Source organism: Zeus faber (genome assembly GCF_960531495.2).
Source record: "Zeus faber genome assembly, chromosome: 6".
Taxonomy (NCBI): Eukaryota; Metazoa; Chordata; class Actinopteri; order Zeiformes; family Zeidae; genus Zeus; species Zeus faber.
In genome coordinates this window covers 28523262-28536251 of record NC_137201.1, presented here as the reverse complement: position 1 = coordinate 28536251, position 12990 = coordinate 28523262, and the positions used below count along the sequence as shown (strand labels likewise).

The 12990-nt window shown below is 50.1% G+C and overlaps 1 protein-coding gene across 2 annotated transcripts; it reads right to left on the bottom strand.

The window, feature by feature from the left end:
* Nucleotides 1-2212: 2212 nt before the first annotated feature.
* On the bottom strand, nucleotides 2213-12834 carry tes (testis derived transcript (3 LIM domains)). 2 transcript variants are annotated; one of them, XM_080002737.1, is made up of 7 exons: nucleotides 12630-12834; nucleotides 8977-9062; nucleotides 6818-7310; nucleotides 5633-6238; nucleotides 4302-4517; nucleotides 3571-3729; nucleotides 2213-3385 (listed from the first exon to the last, which is right to left on the bottom strand). In XM_080002737.1, exons 1-7 carry the CDS (start codon nucleotides 12654-12656, stop codon nucleotides 3191-3193), a joined length of 1782 nt encoding a protein of 593 aa, XP_079858863.1. In that variant the 5' UTR covers nucleotides 12657-12834; the 3' UTR covers nucleotides 2213-3190. The 2 variants fall into 2 exon arrangements, with proteins under 2 accessions (XP_079858863.1, XP_079858864.1); XM_080002738.1 differs by having other exon boundaries at nucleotides 2213-3307.
* Between the last annotated feature and the right edge of the window lie 156 nt (nucleotides 12835-12990).

Sequence of the window (12990 nt, the reverse complement as noted above, 5' to 3'; positions counted from 1 at the left end):
AATTTTAAAAGGGAGAAAACAGGGTCAGAACGAGGCAGAGGTCAAAGCCCTGACTTATCCCTCTGCTGTCATCCAAGCATGTTGGTGCTCTTCTGCTTCTCATCGGGACCATCCAGCCCCAAGGGTGGGGTTGGGGGTGGGGCTGGAGGATCTGGTTTGGTGAAGAAAAACCACAGTCAAATACATCCCACAATCCCTGAGCTCCCCGTGTATATAACACACAGCTGTATCGCAAAGCAAGACAACAATGCTGTGTGTGTGTGTGTGTGTGTGTGTGTGTGTTTTCATGGGGGACATGGTCCAGTGGGGTGGTGGTGGTGGTGGTGGTGGTGGGGGGGGGGGTATGGGGTTGGTTGTGGAAACTGCAGCACAATGCAAATTCCATTGTGAAACTACAGCGCAATGCAAAAGCCCCAGTATGAGACGAATCACAATGCAAATTCCAACAGGCTGCGCAGGAAGGAACTGGATGGGCTCTCAAAGCCTCCCCTCCTCTGGCGTTCCCTCCTTGCAGCGCGGGGCCCCCCAGGGATTCGCTATTTAGGGCAGGGCAGCGTGACGTGACATCCACACGGATGACATAAAGACGGTGAGCCCCCACACGCATGCAGGTTAATCGGAGGTGAGGTCGAGGCCTCGAAACTGCCAAGTATGTGTGAGCGGTGCGTCCTCTAGCGCCGTGGTTCTCAACCTCCTTCACACCGAGGTTTTGTCTCTGGGACCCCGACCCGAGGAGATTCCTGGTGTTGGATATTATTTCGGCCAAACTTTGGAAACCCACGTTGGGAACCACTGTTCTAGTAAGATGGGATAACCGCCAGCATCCTCCAACGGGAATAAGTAAGTCAATTCAATTAACGGATTCATGGTTTTGGACCAAAACCATTTTAAGGGGACGGTCCTGCGAGTTGAAAACACGAGCTGAAGAGGGTGGGGGTGGTGGAAGGCAAAACCCGGCAGCAGCAGCAGAGGAAGGTCGTGGCTGATGCTGTGGATGCCCCCGTCGCTCCATGAGCTCTGGTGGACCAGGGACCTCAGCAGGGGAAACGGGACTGGGGCTTTGGGCTGGCTGCCACTCAAGACAATGGGGCTCCTTGAAGGCAGAGTTTCCTTGAATTGTGCGCCTGCTTCCACGGGGTGAAAAATGGTGAAAAAACACACAGAAAAACGCACGCACGCACGCACGCACGCACGCACGCACGCACACACGAGCCCCCGGTGAGGAGGTTTTTCCATCACAGCTGGCCGCCCTCACAGCTCCCCTCCGCACAGAGCCACTGACTTGTATGTGTGGTATGCAGCCGGTTCTTCCAATCCATCAGCGGCCGTGCAGTTGGCACTCCTCTGCTCCACCCACAGAGTGCCCCGGCCTCGCTCAACACCCGTGACCTCATCCTGCTTCTGCACCACCTCCCAAAACTCCTCTGTCTCCAGAAAATAAATAAATCAATAAAAGTTGTCCAGCATTTAGGTCACTGGTTCACCCCACACGTCCCGACGGGAAGGGTCAATCGGCTGTGAACTAAATGTAAACAATTTACAGTGCAAAGCACAAATGACTTTACATCATCATTCAGTGGATGCTTTTGTCTGAAGCGACTTACAATTATTCATACACTGATGAGCGCAGCCATCAGAGGAGCCAGGGGTTAAGTGTCTCGCTTAAGGACACTTAACTCTACGTACCGTATGCAGAGAGAAACGCTCATAAACTGACGAGAACCTGCTAAATAGAAACAGCAGCAGTTCAGACGGTCTGCCTGGTTTCACCCCCCCTCTCCCCCAGGGCTGAGTCACTGCAACGCACCCTCAACTCTCAACAAGGGGATTTCGGCTGCGGTGTGAGACTCTCGCACGTCGCGCTCGCCCGTGCCTCCGCTCCGCCGGCTCAAAATGGGGATCAAGTCGGGTCTTGTCATATTTGCGCAGCCCATAATCACGGCTTCATTCCCGAAGGGCTTTGCGGGGCTCACGTTACGCGAGGCACTAACATCGCGTCTGAATGTAAACCATCATTTGGAGCGGGCTGAAAATAAATAAATAACGCACTCAAAAAACCCCAAAAACCCCTTATTTGGGAAGAAAGAGGGGAGGGCGCGGGGCGAGAGGGCTTTGCAGGACGGTCTGGGGGGGGGTGTAAGTATAAAGTATAAAAAAACACCTCGGGGCAACAGCCACGTGCAGCGAAACAAAGTAGAGGATGGCGGGTGGATGCAAAATAAACATTTATTGGCGGGGTTTTATGACAAATTTGAAAACACACTTTTACGGAAAAACAAAAAGTGCGAATTATTGCTTCGAGACAAAATGAGACGGCGCCCAAACCCCAAAAGGGAGACAAGAGAGGAAACAGAAAATACAGTAGACGTTGACATTTTCAAACACAGCATTGTTTGCGTAGGTTTGCTCCCTGTCGAGATAGAAGGCACGATATCCAACGCGCCCTCCGAAAAGGGGGGTTTTCCGTCCATGGCAGGTCCTGTGGAAGACGACACCACGCTGGCAGGACACGGCGTCAACACTCCTCCACCAGGAAGTTAAGGCCTCATACGCGCCGCCCCTGCGCCGCAGTTTTAAACGGTTATCCATAAGCGGCAAAAATCTAAACGCGCGGACGCCGCGCCCGACAAACGCTGGCCGTAATCTGAGATGGAACATCAGTGGTCGTCGGTGAAGGAAGCGGTTGTGGTCCTAACGTGCGTCGCAGGAACGGGACGAGAACGCAAGATCTCCAAGACACTCGATGAATCTCATAAGCAACAAAGAAAAAACAAAGAAACAAACGCGACAGCGGAGGGGAGGACGTCGACGACGGGAGGAGCGCCTGCCGGGTGTGCCTTCACGCGGAGCACGTGGAGAACATGCGGAGGAGGCGTTTCAAACCGAGATTTCGACATTACCGGCGTTGAATCCGAGCGTGGTATCGGATAACAACTGGAAGAACACGGGAATTAAATACTGAATCAGTGTATTAGGGAACATCCAAACAGGAGATATGACAAGCCCTGTATTGCAATGAACGCAGACTCATTCAATCCATCACTCAAGCGACGGACGCGTCGGACCGGTTGCGTAACGTAATGTTGGCGATGCAGGGACGAGCATTCGGAATGACAAGAAGCGGCGCCCGGGTCCTCATCCCGGTTGAAGCACCCCGGCTCGTCGCGCGGCGTTCCGGGTCAGCTCGGACCTAGGCGGCCGTCTTCTTCTTCTTGCACTCCACGGAGCAGAAGAGGAAGCCCTGCGCCACCATGAAGCGCTGTCCCACCAGCGAGGCCGAGCAGCCCGCGCACCGGAAGCACCGGGGCTCGGCGTGCCAGTGGTGCTCGCCGTACGACACCCGCTGGGCCTCGGGCTCCACCGGGCCCTGGCACGCCGAGCATTTCTGGGATGGAGGAGGGAGGGGAAAAGACTTCAGGTTAAACAGCGGGGAAACAACGGGGAAAAAGACGGAAGTTGAAGAGAAGAATCATCCAGGTCATTTGTGACCCCTCGTTTTGAGGGGCCCGCCGGCACACTCAAATAAGTGGAAATAAATGGATGTTTTGAATTCGGCGCGCCGGCCCTCACCACAGCGTAGTTGCTCATGTAGCAGGGCTTGCAGACGGGCTTGTCTCCCTCCATCACGTACGTCTCTCCAGCCAGGACGCAGTCGCACTCGAAGCAGCAGAAGTGCTTCAGGTGCCAGTTCTGATCCTCTGCCTGGGTGTACTCATTACTGAAGATCAACTGTGGACGCGCACGCACACACAGTTACTGCACATCTGTCTTCATATATTTACACCCTGAACTGCAGGGGAGTGTTATTTGACGATGGCGATGGTTTTTCCAAAGAAAACTCCCTCCCTAATATTTCAGAGCTCACATCTATTTAATGGCATATTTTAACTCATTCCTCCCCGACGGGGACAATATTGACTTCACTATTAAGCACACAGGGGGTGAGGAACGAGTTTGAACACTCAGCACTTCTCTAAGTTCTTGTTTTCTATCTTCAAGTATATTTTTTTAGGTTATTTTATTGTTCATCTTTAGGTTCATTCTGTTTTTTTATCTATATTTAATGTCTTTTCAGCCATTTCTTGGGTTGATTGCATATTGGCATTTTGTTTTTTTTCCAATTTTCATTACTTTATTATTGCCCATTTTATGTGAGCTGCTGTGATGTTTAAAAGTATCTGTCTAATTACCACACACACACACACACACACACACACACACACACACACACACACACACACACACACACACACACACACACACACACACACACACACACACACACACACACACACACACACCTCGTCGCAGCCTCCGCAGCGCGGCTTCTCGCTGTCGCCGTAGTGGCGGCCGCAGAACAGCTTTCCTTTCTTCCAGAAGTAGATCATGTCGACCAGCAGCTCGCTGCAGGTGCAGCACACGAAGCAGGCCGGGTGCCACAGCTTGTCGTAGCCGGCGCGCTCGGCGTACACGGCCGGCTCGCCGTGGCGCATGGGCTGCTGGCACTGGTGGCACGACTGGGTGGATTCAAAGCCCAAGTGTTAGCAGCTGGAGCAGTATTGAGAGTGCAGTGATATAACAGAGCTGACGGCGTAAAGTGCGAGTGCCGATTCCGTCCCGAAGATGAGTGCTCGTGCAGACCCTGACTGGAGTAGCTGATTGGAGTACAGGATACACTTTTGACGTATCGAACCATAAATCGTAATTTTTACGAAGACTATAAAGTGTTTTGAAATGTAGTAGATAAAAAGTAAAGCCATATGCCTTGTTTGATGGATTAAAAGTCTCAGAGAGAAGGTCAAAATAATTAAAAATAAATCCGTCTCTAGAGTTATCTTGCTGATCAGATTCCATTTTGTTTGAATGTCGCCATTTGATCATCTGTTCAACATTTGGGTTTTCACCCAAATTGCATAATTCACACAGATCACTAATAAACTGAAGACGAGCTTTACTAGAGGCTAACTGCTTGCATGTGCTGCGACTAAATATAAAAAACATGCTTCCAGTTCGAAGTCATGCCTCAAGAGAGAATAGAAACTAAACAAATCACCACGAAAGTCTAAACATCGAACATTGTGTCTTGAGAAAAGTGCGTTCATGAGTAACGCTCTGGCGCCCCCTGGTGTCCACAAGTGGAATGAGATGAATCCAATCCACTGCTACCCAGTCATGTTGTTTAAATATTTTTAAATATTGGAACTAAAACTTTACAGCAGGGTTGAATGTTGTCACCCGTCGTAAATAAATGACACCAAATTGACTCAACACACATGGTTCAGCTGCTGTGGCGCTTCCCGGCATAGGAGGAAACACTGCCTTTTTTCATCAGGAGTCAATTACCATTGGGCAACACTTGACAAAGCATTAAATTATAATTTATTGCAGTGTATTATTGTTATTATAATACAATATAATTATCTGTTACTATACTGTTGTGAAACTATTGGCCAATGGAAATGACCACAGTGCAATCAAAGACAATCTGCCCATGAACACAAATAAATAAATACGTTTAATAAGTTATACGTTTTTTTCTCTACAAAAATGTAAAACCCAACAGAGTATGCTCGGAGAACAATAGACATAAAGCCCGAAAGAGAAGTACAAGATTACGTAGAAGATTACTTACAAAGTTCTGCTGTACACCAGCTTGATGAGCTGCAGGAAGGCCCATTGCTCCAGCGGTGGCAGTGGTGCCCACATCTCCCGAGCCAGGCCCCGTTCCCCCTGACAGGACGCCGATAACAGACCCACCCCCAGGCTGTGATCCGGGCCTGCCGGCCCCGCTGCCTCCAACACCCTGCCCATACCCTGGACCTGCACCAGCTGTGGCTCCCGGCACCCCGGCCACCCCAGCCGCTCTAGCCCCAGCTGAGGGCAGAGCACCGGGACCTCCAGCCGCTGATCCAGCTCCGGCCCCGGCACCTAAACCGGCCCCGGAATTCCCCACGGGCTCGCCGCCCCCCAGCTCTCCCATCCCTCCCATCCCTCCCGCCTTGGCGAGGGCCATTTCCTCAGGCAGCCGGATGTCTCCCACACCCAGAGCCTCATCCTTGTACTTGCGGACGAACTGCTGCATCTGTTTGACTTCGGCGGGGCTCAGTTCGTGGCACAGGGAAGGGTCCTGGTCGTGCTCTGGCAGCTGCCGGGCCATCTGCTGCCGACGGTAGGCCGCTCCCTCCGAACCTGCCACCGGGCGCTTCTCTGGTGGGAGCAGCTCAATGTAACGCACCGCCTGGAGAAGGGGACAGAAGGCGGTGACAGTAGGACAGCACACAGAACAAAGAGTTATCATCAGAGCAAACAGGAGATGTGTTGTGGAAGAGGTTCGTGAGATGGGAGTCAGGGGAGATGCTTCCATAACAAGCAGCTTGGAGATACAGCTCTAGACTAAACAAACCAGGGGGTGCTGGGTTTTGGCTTTGCCTTCTTAGGTTGTAATAATACAAAGCCCAAACAGTGAGTTCATGTGGCAAGAGGAAGCAAGGAAAGAGGAAGCCGGTGTCAAGCACTAACTTTGATAGCATTTCCAAACAGCTTGTGGGGGGAATCCCCAAGGCAGTGATTCTGAACATTTCAAGGACCCCCCCATTGGATACACATAAGGCCACTGACACCATAATGAGACCATGATAAGATTTTGTCCCTGGGACCCCAATCTGTGATGGTATAGTTAGATATGATTTGTGCAAAATGCCATACCTGACAGTGTCTATACTATAGTCAGAGAGAACAATGCAGTTCAATTTGCTCTTTCATCAGAATATTCAATCTAATCTTGAATTACTACGACCCCTAAAGGCTTTACTCTTACCAGGTACTGATTGGCCACCGGTGGCGCCCACTCATATGTCACAGACCGCATGGGCACGTCCTTGCTGACGGGCACCACATTCGCTGAGGAGGCATTGGCGGCGACTGGCACGGCACTGGCCCTGACTGGGGTGGCACTGGGTTGAACCAGAGCGGCGCCGGCTTTAACCGGGGCGGCGCCGGCAGGCACAGGCTGAGCCCGGCCCCCGGGGGACGCCCGGGCGTTGGCGCCGGGTTGAACAGAACCAGCCGCGGCAGACGGTGGCACGACGGTGGAGGAGGCGCTGGGTGGGACCAGGCAGGACGTAGCCAGGCTGGGGAGGGAGATGGTGACCGTGTTGCCCTTGTAGGTGGGGATGCCGTCCTTCTTCAGCTTGGCGATGAGGCCCGTGTACTTGGTGTCCTCGAACAGCTTGCCCACCTTCTTGTTCTCCTCCGAGTTCATGGGAACATCGTGCTCCGTCAAGCCACATTTGCAGTTCCGGCATATTTTTCTGTGAAAAGATGGATGGGGTGGCGGGGTATGGGGAGGAAATTAGCGATCTCGCACAATTATTCTGAGTCAATTCCAGATTAAAAAAAAAATGTGAAATCTGTCTTCAAAAGCTACTTCTGATGCAATATTTCTCCAGGGGCAAATAGGTGCAGGTCGGAATGCAATTAGGTGCCGTTTTGACTTGTTCCCACATGACCTTGGCCATATTTTCTTCATGCTGCAGCACCGTTGTTTACTGTAGAACTGCTGAGCATGCTGCAGCACGACTGCCCAGTGTGGAGGACTCAGAAAGGCTTACATAATGCTCAGCCTTCTCTTTGTGATGCATCTATATTGACAAGTTGTTTGTGGCCCCATTTATTTTCACAATCTTCATCAAATGGTGACTTTTGAAAGGCTTCTTTATTCTTTAGGGTGATCTTTGGTCTGGATGTGTGAATGGAGTTAATGCTATGCTGGTATACTTTTGGCAGTAAACTATTGTCACTGGAGGTATGGAGCAGTACTTTTCAGTCTTAATTGATTTATTAGAGGCCTGGGAGCCCATGGGGGTTGTAACCAGGTAGATAATAATGTATGCATGTTTTGTATGACATTAGTAATCTGGACAACAGGAGAAGTAGGTCCATTCACCTTAGTGCACAGAATGAAAGGTGAAACCAAAATGCTAATGAAGCAGCGATCCATTAATTACATATGAAGAGAAGGTTGACACTCAAACCTGGGAATATAAATAAAATACAACAATACAATTGCATATAAAATATATATTATGACTAAGTCTAACCATGCAACAAGGGCACTATTCAGACAGCCGACTTTATTTAGATGTTAACACTCCCAGGATGGATTTCCAGGATGTTTTGGGTGCCTGGCCCTGTATCTGAAAACTTCCATTTGCTTTGTGTGCTTTGCCCCAGCGCACATGAAGGAAACCTGTTGCGGCATCTTCAGGCAAACTACCAGAGTGTCAAAAGTTGTAGGAGACCAGACAGAGCTATTCATCATTAGTGACTTTCCAAATAAAGCGTCCATTGTGACAAGAGTTCACGCCTCAGGAAGTGAGATACTGTTCCACTGAGTCACTGTTCTACAAAGACAGGCCCTGCGGTTCTCTCAGAAAAGCGTTAATATGACGTCCTTGATAGGACATGTGATTATCTTAAACATATGAATGATAATTACCGGATGGCCAAAACAGTTAGTACATTTTTGCCGGGGGTTTTGAGAAATTGACAAATGTCAAACTCAATCCTTGTTTCACCAGATCATCTTTCTTCGAGTGCCCTTTCGGCGCCTTTTGGCAGTACAGTGCTACAGAGATGGCTGTCCTTCTTCCATTTAAGAATGACGGAAGCCACTGTGTTCTTCAGGACCGTCGACGCTGCAGAGATATTGATCCTCCACTCAATCTTGTCTCGGAGGACAATTACTTTTGAAAATAACGTCCAGTCAATTGTATTTACCACAGGTGGACCCCAGTGAAGCTGCGGAAACTTTTCAAGGATGAGCAACGGAAGCGGGATGTGCCTGAGCTCAATGTCACAGCAAAGTGTCTGAATACGTGTCATATCTGTGGTGAGGACTGCACGGTCCAGGTGGCAGAGCAGAGCAAAAGACCAGGTAGTGCCAAGGCAAAGGATATCAGACCGGTGTATACAAACCTCCAGAAGTGCAGCTCAAAACCCTCGCATTTGTCCTTGCATTTCAGACAGGCCGCCCCGGCACCAAAGTCATGGCCGAGGGTCATCTGCGGACAGGGCACAAAGGAAGTATTACAACCCCTGTGGCCGCCTGTGGTGTTGACTGCAAGGCATTCTAGAGGGTTTGTTAAAGCTGCATTCAAATCAGCAGTAGACTCAAAATGGAAAAAAATAAATTACAAAAAGAATGTCTATTGTGTATTGAGCCAAATTTCCCTTTGGGGATGAATGATCAGAGTTAGGATCCGTGATCTCTTCATCTTTTCTCATCAGTATTACTTCCCCCAATGTCTGTCTGCCTCCGACCCTGCTGCTGTCTATCTGAGACCATATATGGTCAAACATTCCAAGTCCAATCTGCACCCCCCCCCCCCCCTCCCACCAGGGCTCCCTGCAAGCTCCCCCCGTGTCAGAAGAATCACTTTGACCCAAAAGACAGAGATTACTGACCTGGAATGTGGGTACAGACCCCTGACGCTCATTCAAAAAATGAGGTTTCACGAAAACAAACAAAACCTTCTCAAATTGATGGGGGGGTGACAACATATGCAAAATGAACTCAAAACTGAAAAGGACGGTGAATGGGCAAATCAACCGAAAACTACTGCTTACCCATTGGAATGTAGTAGAAAAATAAAAAATTTAATAAAGCATCAAAAAGGGCTGAAATGAGAGCCATCCAAGGTCACAGAGGACAAAGGGACTTCTACTTTCTGTGCTCTTGTGTTTAAAATGATAACACCAAATAATGTTGTTTGCCTTTTAATAACTGATGTGTAGTTGTTGAACGTTGAGTCTGACAGTTTAGTCTAGCTGTGGTGCTGGGTGGTGGCTGGCGGGTGCAACTAACTGTCTTTTATGTGATTATTCGCTGGGGGCACGTTGGGGTTTTGTTTGTCTGTGTGTTTTTGCACATTGTGCTTCTTGTAAAGCGGCTCCCTTCGTTGATTGCACGTGGAAAACACAATTAGATAAACACCCACGAGGAAAATGTAAATGCTCGGATATGAAAAACGAAAAAACATATTTTAAGTATTCGTCACTTGCGGGGGGGTGTAAACATTGGTGCCGAGTGTGCCGCCAGACGTCAGGCCGTTTTTGGAGTTTGGTCGGACGCGCACCGGATCCTTTCATCTGGCATCGGTCTTAAACCCCGTCCGTTAGGCGCTGATGTTGATCAATGGCCGTGCGTTGTGAGTAAGCCGCATGTGGAATGAATTCCGCTCACGGGAGACGGGAGGAGGAAAGTGTTCCTCCACCGGGCACATGTGTGACTCATCATGAGTCGTGAGCGGTGAAACGATTTTGAGGCCGACACCACTGAGGCGAGAGAACAGGATCCCGGTGGAATGTGTGACGGTCACCAGCTTCCCGTCACGCTTTTCAGTCAGCGCCACGGAAAAGCCTCCCATCGCCACCCGCCTATAATTCTAGGAATCCCTGTCTGTCTGTACCGTCTGTACGTTATGTCCTTCGATGATCTCTGACGGGGGGTCGCTGCCGAGCAGAGGACGTGCGGCGTCGGATTTGGTGCAATTCGGACACGCGACACATGCAATATTAATGAGCTGCAAATAAACAAGCGAACGGCGAGCTGCTCCGTGCAGCTTTGTGACGTCATCATCCGATTCCACTAAAGCGGGGGTGGGGGATGATGAGGTCACAAATCCCCCCATCCCGCATATTATGTAGCGCACGAGGCGCGCGCCTGGCAAGGGTTAGGGCCGAGCGCCTTAGTGGATGATTTAGTCGCGTCGGGCGATCATCGACTGAAGAAAGCTGGACTCGACTGATCCTCCTGAAGTTGTAATACGCCTATATTTTCCCATTTTGTGCTTTTTAAAAATATATATATGATTGCAAAGTTGTCCTTCTATTTCGTCGAAGTGTGCCATATTGGACGGGCAGGCGGGACACAGGACTGAATCATTGACCTTTTGGTAAAACAGTGACATTAAAGTGTCTTTCATACATTTCGAACGGGCATTTACTAGTACAGTGGTACCTCGACTTACGACTGTAATTGGTTCTATAAGAACGGTCGTGTGTTAAAACAGTCGTATGTCGAAGCAATTTTTCCCATATACGCCACTCTCATATCGATTTCCTTCTTGGTTTCAATGGGAGTCATTGCCCTTTTTCCCCGTCATCCTTCTTAGGACTCATCATGAAGGGTGAAAATAAACAAAACACACAGCACAAACACAGTAAATATGAAAAAAATATGGATAAGCTACAAACTACATGGACACACAATGTAGGTCGCCCGCTGACTGGCTGCTGACTGGCTGCTGTTTGGCCGCCGACGCGCCAACTGCAAATTTCCACGCTTGTATCTTGGAGCAGTCGGTCGCAAGTCGATACAAATTTTCGCGACTATTGCTACTCGTATCTCGGATTAGTCGCAAGTAGATGGAGTCGTAAGTCGAGGTACCGTGAGTATCGGTGTATTACCGACAAAAAAAAAAAAAAAGAAAAAAAAAGAGCTTGATATTAATCAGCCACAGCAGCCACAGAGAGAGTGAAAAGTGAGTTGAATCCCCGAGCAGACGTGGGCACCGTGGGGCCCAGCAGGAGTGTTTTCTCCAGCGGGGGGTTTGGGATTGGATGGCACACCGAGTCTGTCTGGGTCACCCGACGGGACGGCTCCGCTTTCTAAAGACGGATTAGAGCCCGCCGGCTTGATGGCCGTTTTAATGGCCTTGTCCAAAAATGGATCTAATGCGAACCAGACGACACCGTTCGGCAACGCAGGCAGTGGTGGTGGAACGGGACCCCCGAAAGAGCTCCTTTTGTTGGGGGAAAACAAAAACAAGAACTAAAAATAAACAACCCCTTCAAACGAAGTATCCATTCATAGCCTTGATGACGATCTCCTACAAAGACATTTTCCATGTGACCCATAAAAGTATCCTAATTCACTTGGTCGACAAAGTGGAATCCATTACGCTGTCGGCGTTATGGTGGATTACGCTGCAAGTCCCAGAACCCCCCCCCCCCCCCCCCCCAGTTTAATAACAACCTTGTTTTTGTTTTGTTTTGAACATCCAGGTTCACCCTCCACCCACATTCCCACCCGCGTCACTTTTATTCGTCGTTCCTATTCCTTGCTCTTATCAATGGATTTGTTGGTTTTCCTTCTCAGTCACTGGAGGTTGGAGGATGTTTTTTGAATATTAATAATAATAATAATAATAATAATAATAATAATAATGAATATTGACGCATATCAACTACCAACCACAGCCACCTCCAGCTGGTTTATCAAATTCACTTCCACTTTCTGTGAGTGCCTGATCTTTGCGTTCTCTCACGCCAGGAAGGGCGGACCCCGCCACCGACAACGGAAACAGCACATAGAGCAACATGTATAGTATAACGCAGTTACATTGAATGGCTGTTTCTTTCAAGAAGGTGGCAGCTTTGAAAAAAAAAAAAAAAAAAAAGTAAATCACACATTTTATACTTTTTTTTTTTTCCCCCCCAAAAAGGAAAATAAGCTCAGGGATCACCACTTTAATATAAACGGTGTGCGCTGTGCCGTCGGGGCGGCGGGTTACACCTGCCCTCCGCCCGGGCACACCTTCCAGGGGCGCCAGCCGCTCCCGTCTTACCGTCTTCACCTCCCTCTCGATCTCCATTCTTCGGCCTCGTCGGCGCCACGTCGCGACCCAAAGCCACGGCACCGGCACTCCCGGGGAGACGCGCGCCGGCGAACACGACTTCGGGGGCCGCCGCACGCCGGGGTTCGCTCCGCTGCGGCTTCGGACGGCGCGGGGCTCCGGGCTCCTTGACTCCGCCGAGACCCGAGCTCCATTCAGCGTGAGAGGGGACTTCCGCCCTCGGGGGGGGGGGGGGGGAGGGGGTCCTTCTCCTCTCGGCCAATAGGAGCGCAGCGTTTCCCCGTTGGAATACACGACGACCAATCGGCGTCGGGGGGGGAGGGGGCGTGGCCCCAGCCAAACAAAGGCGAGG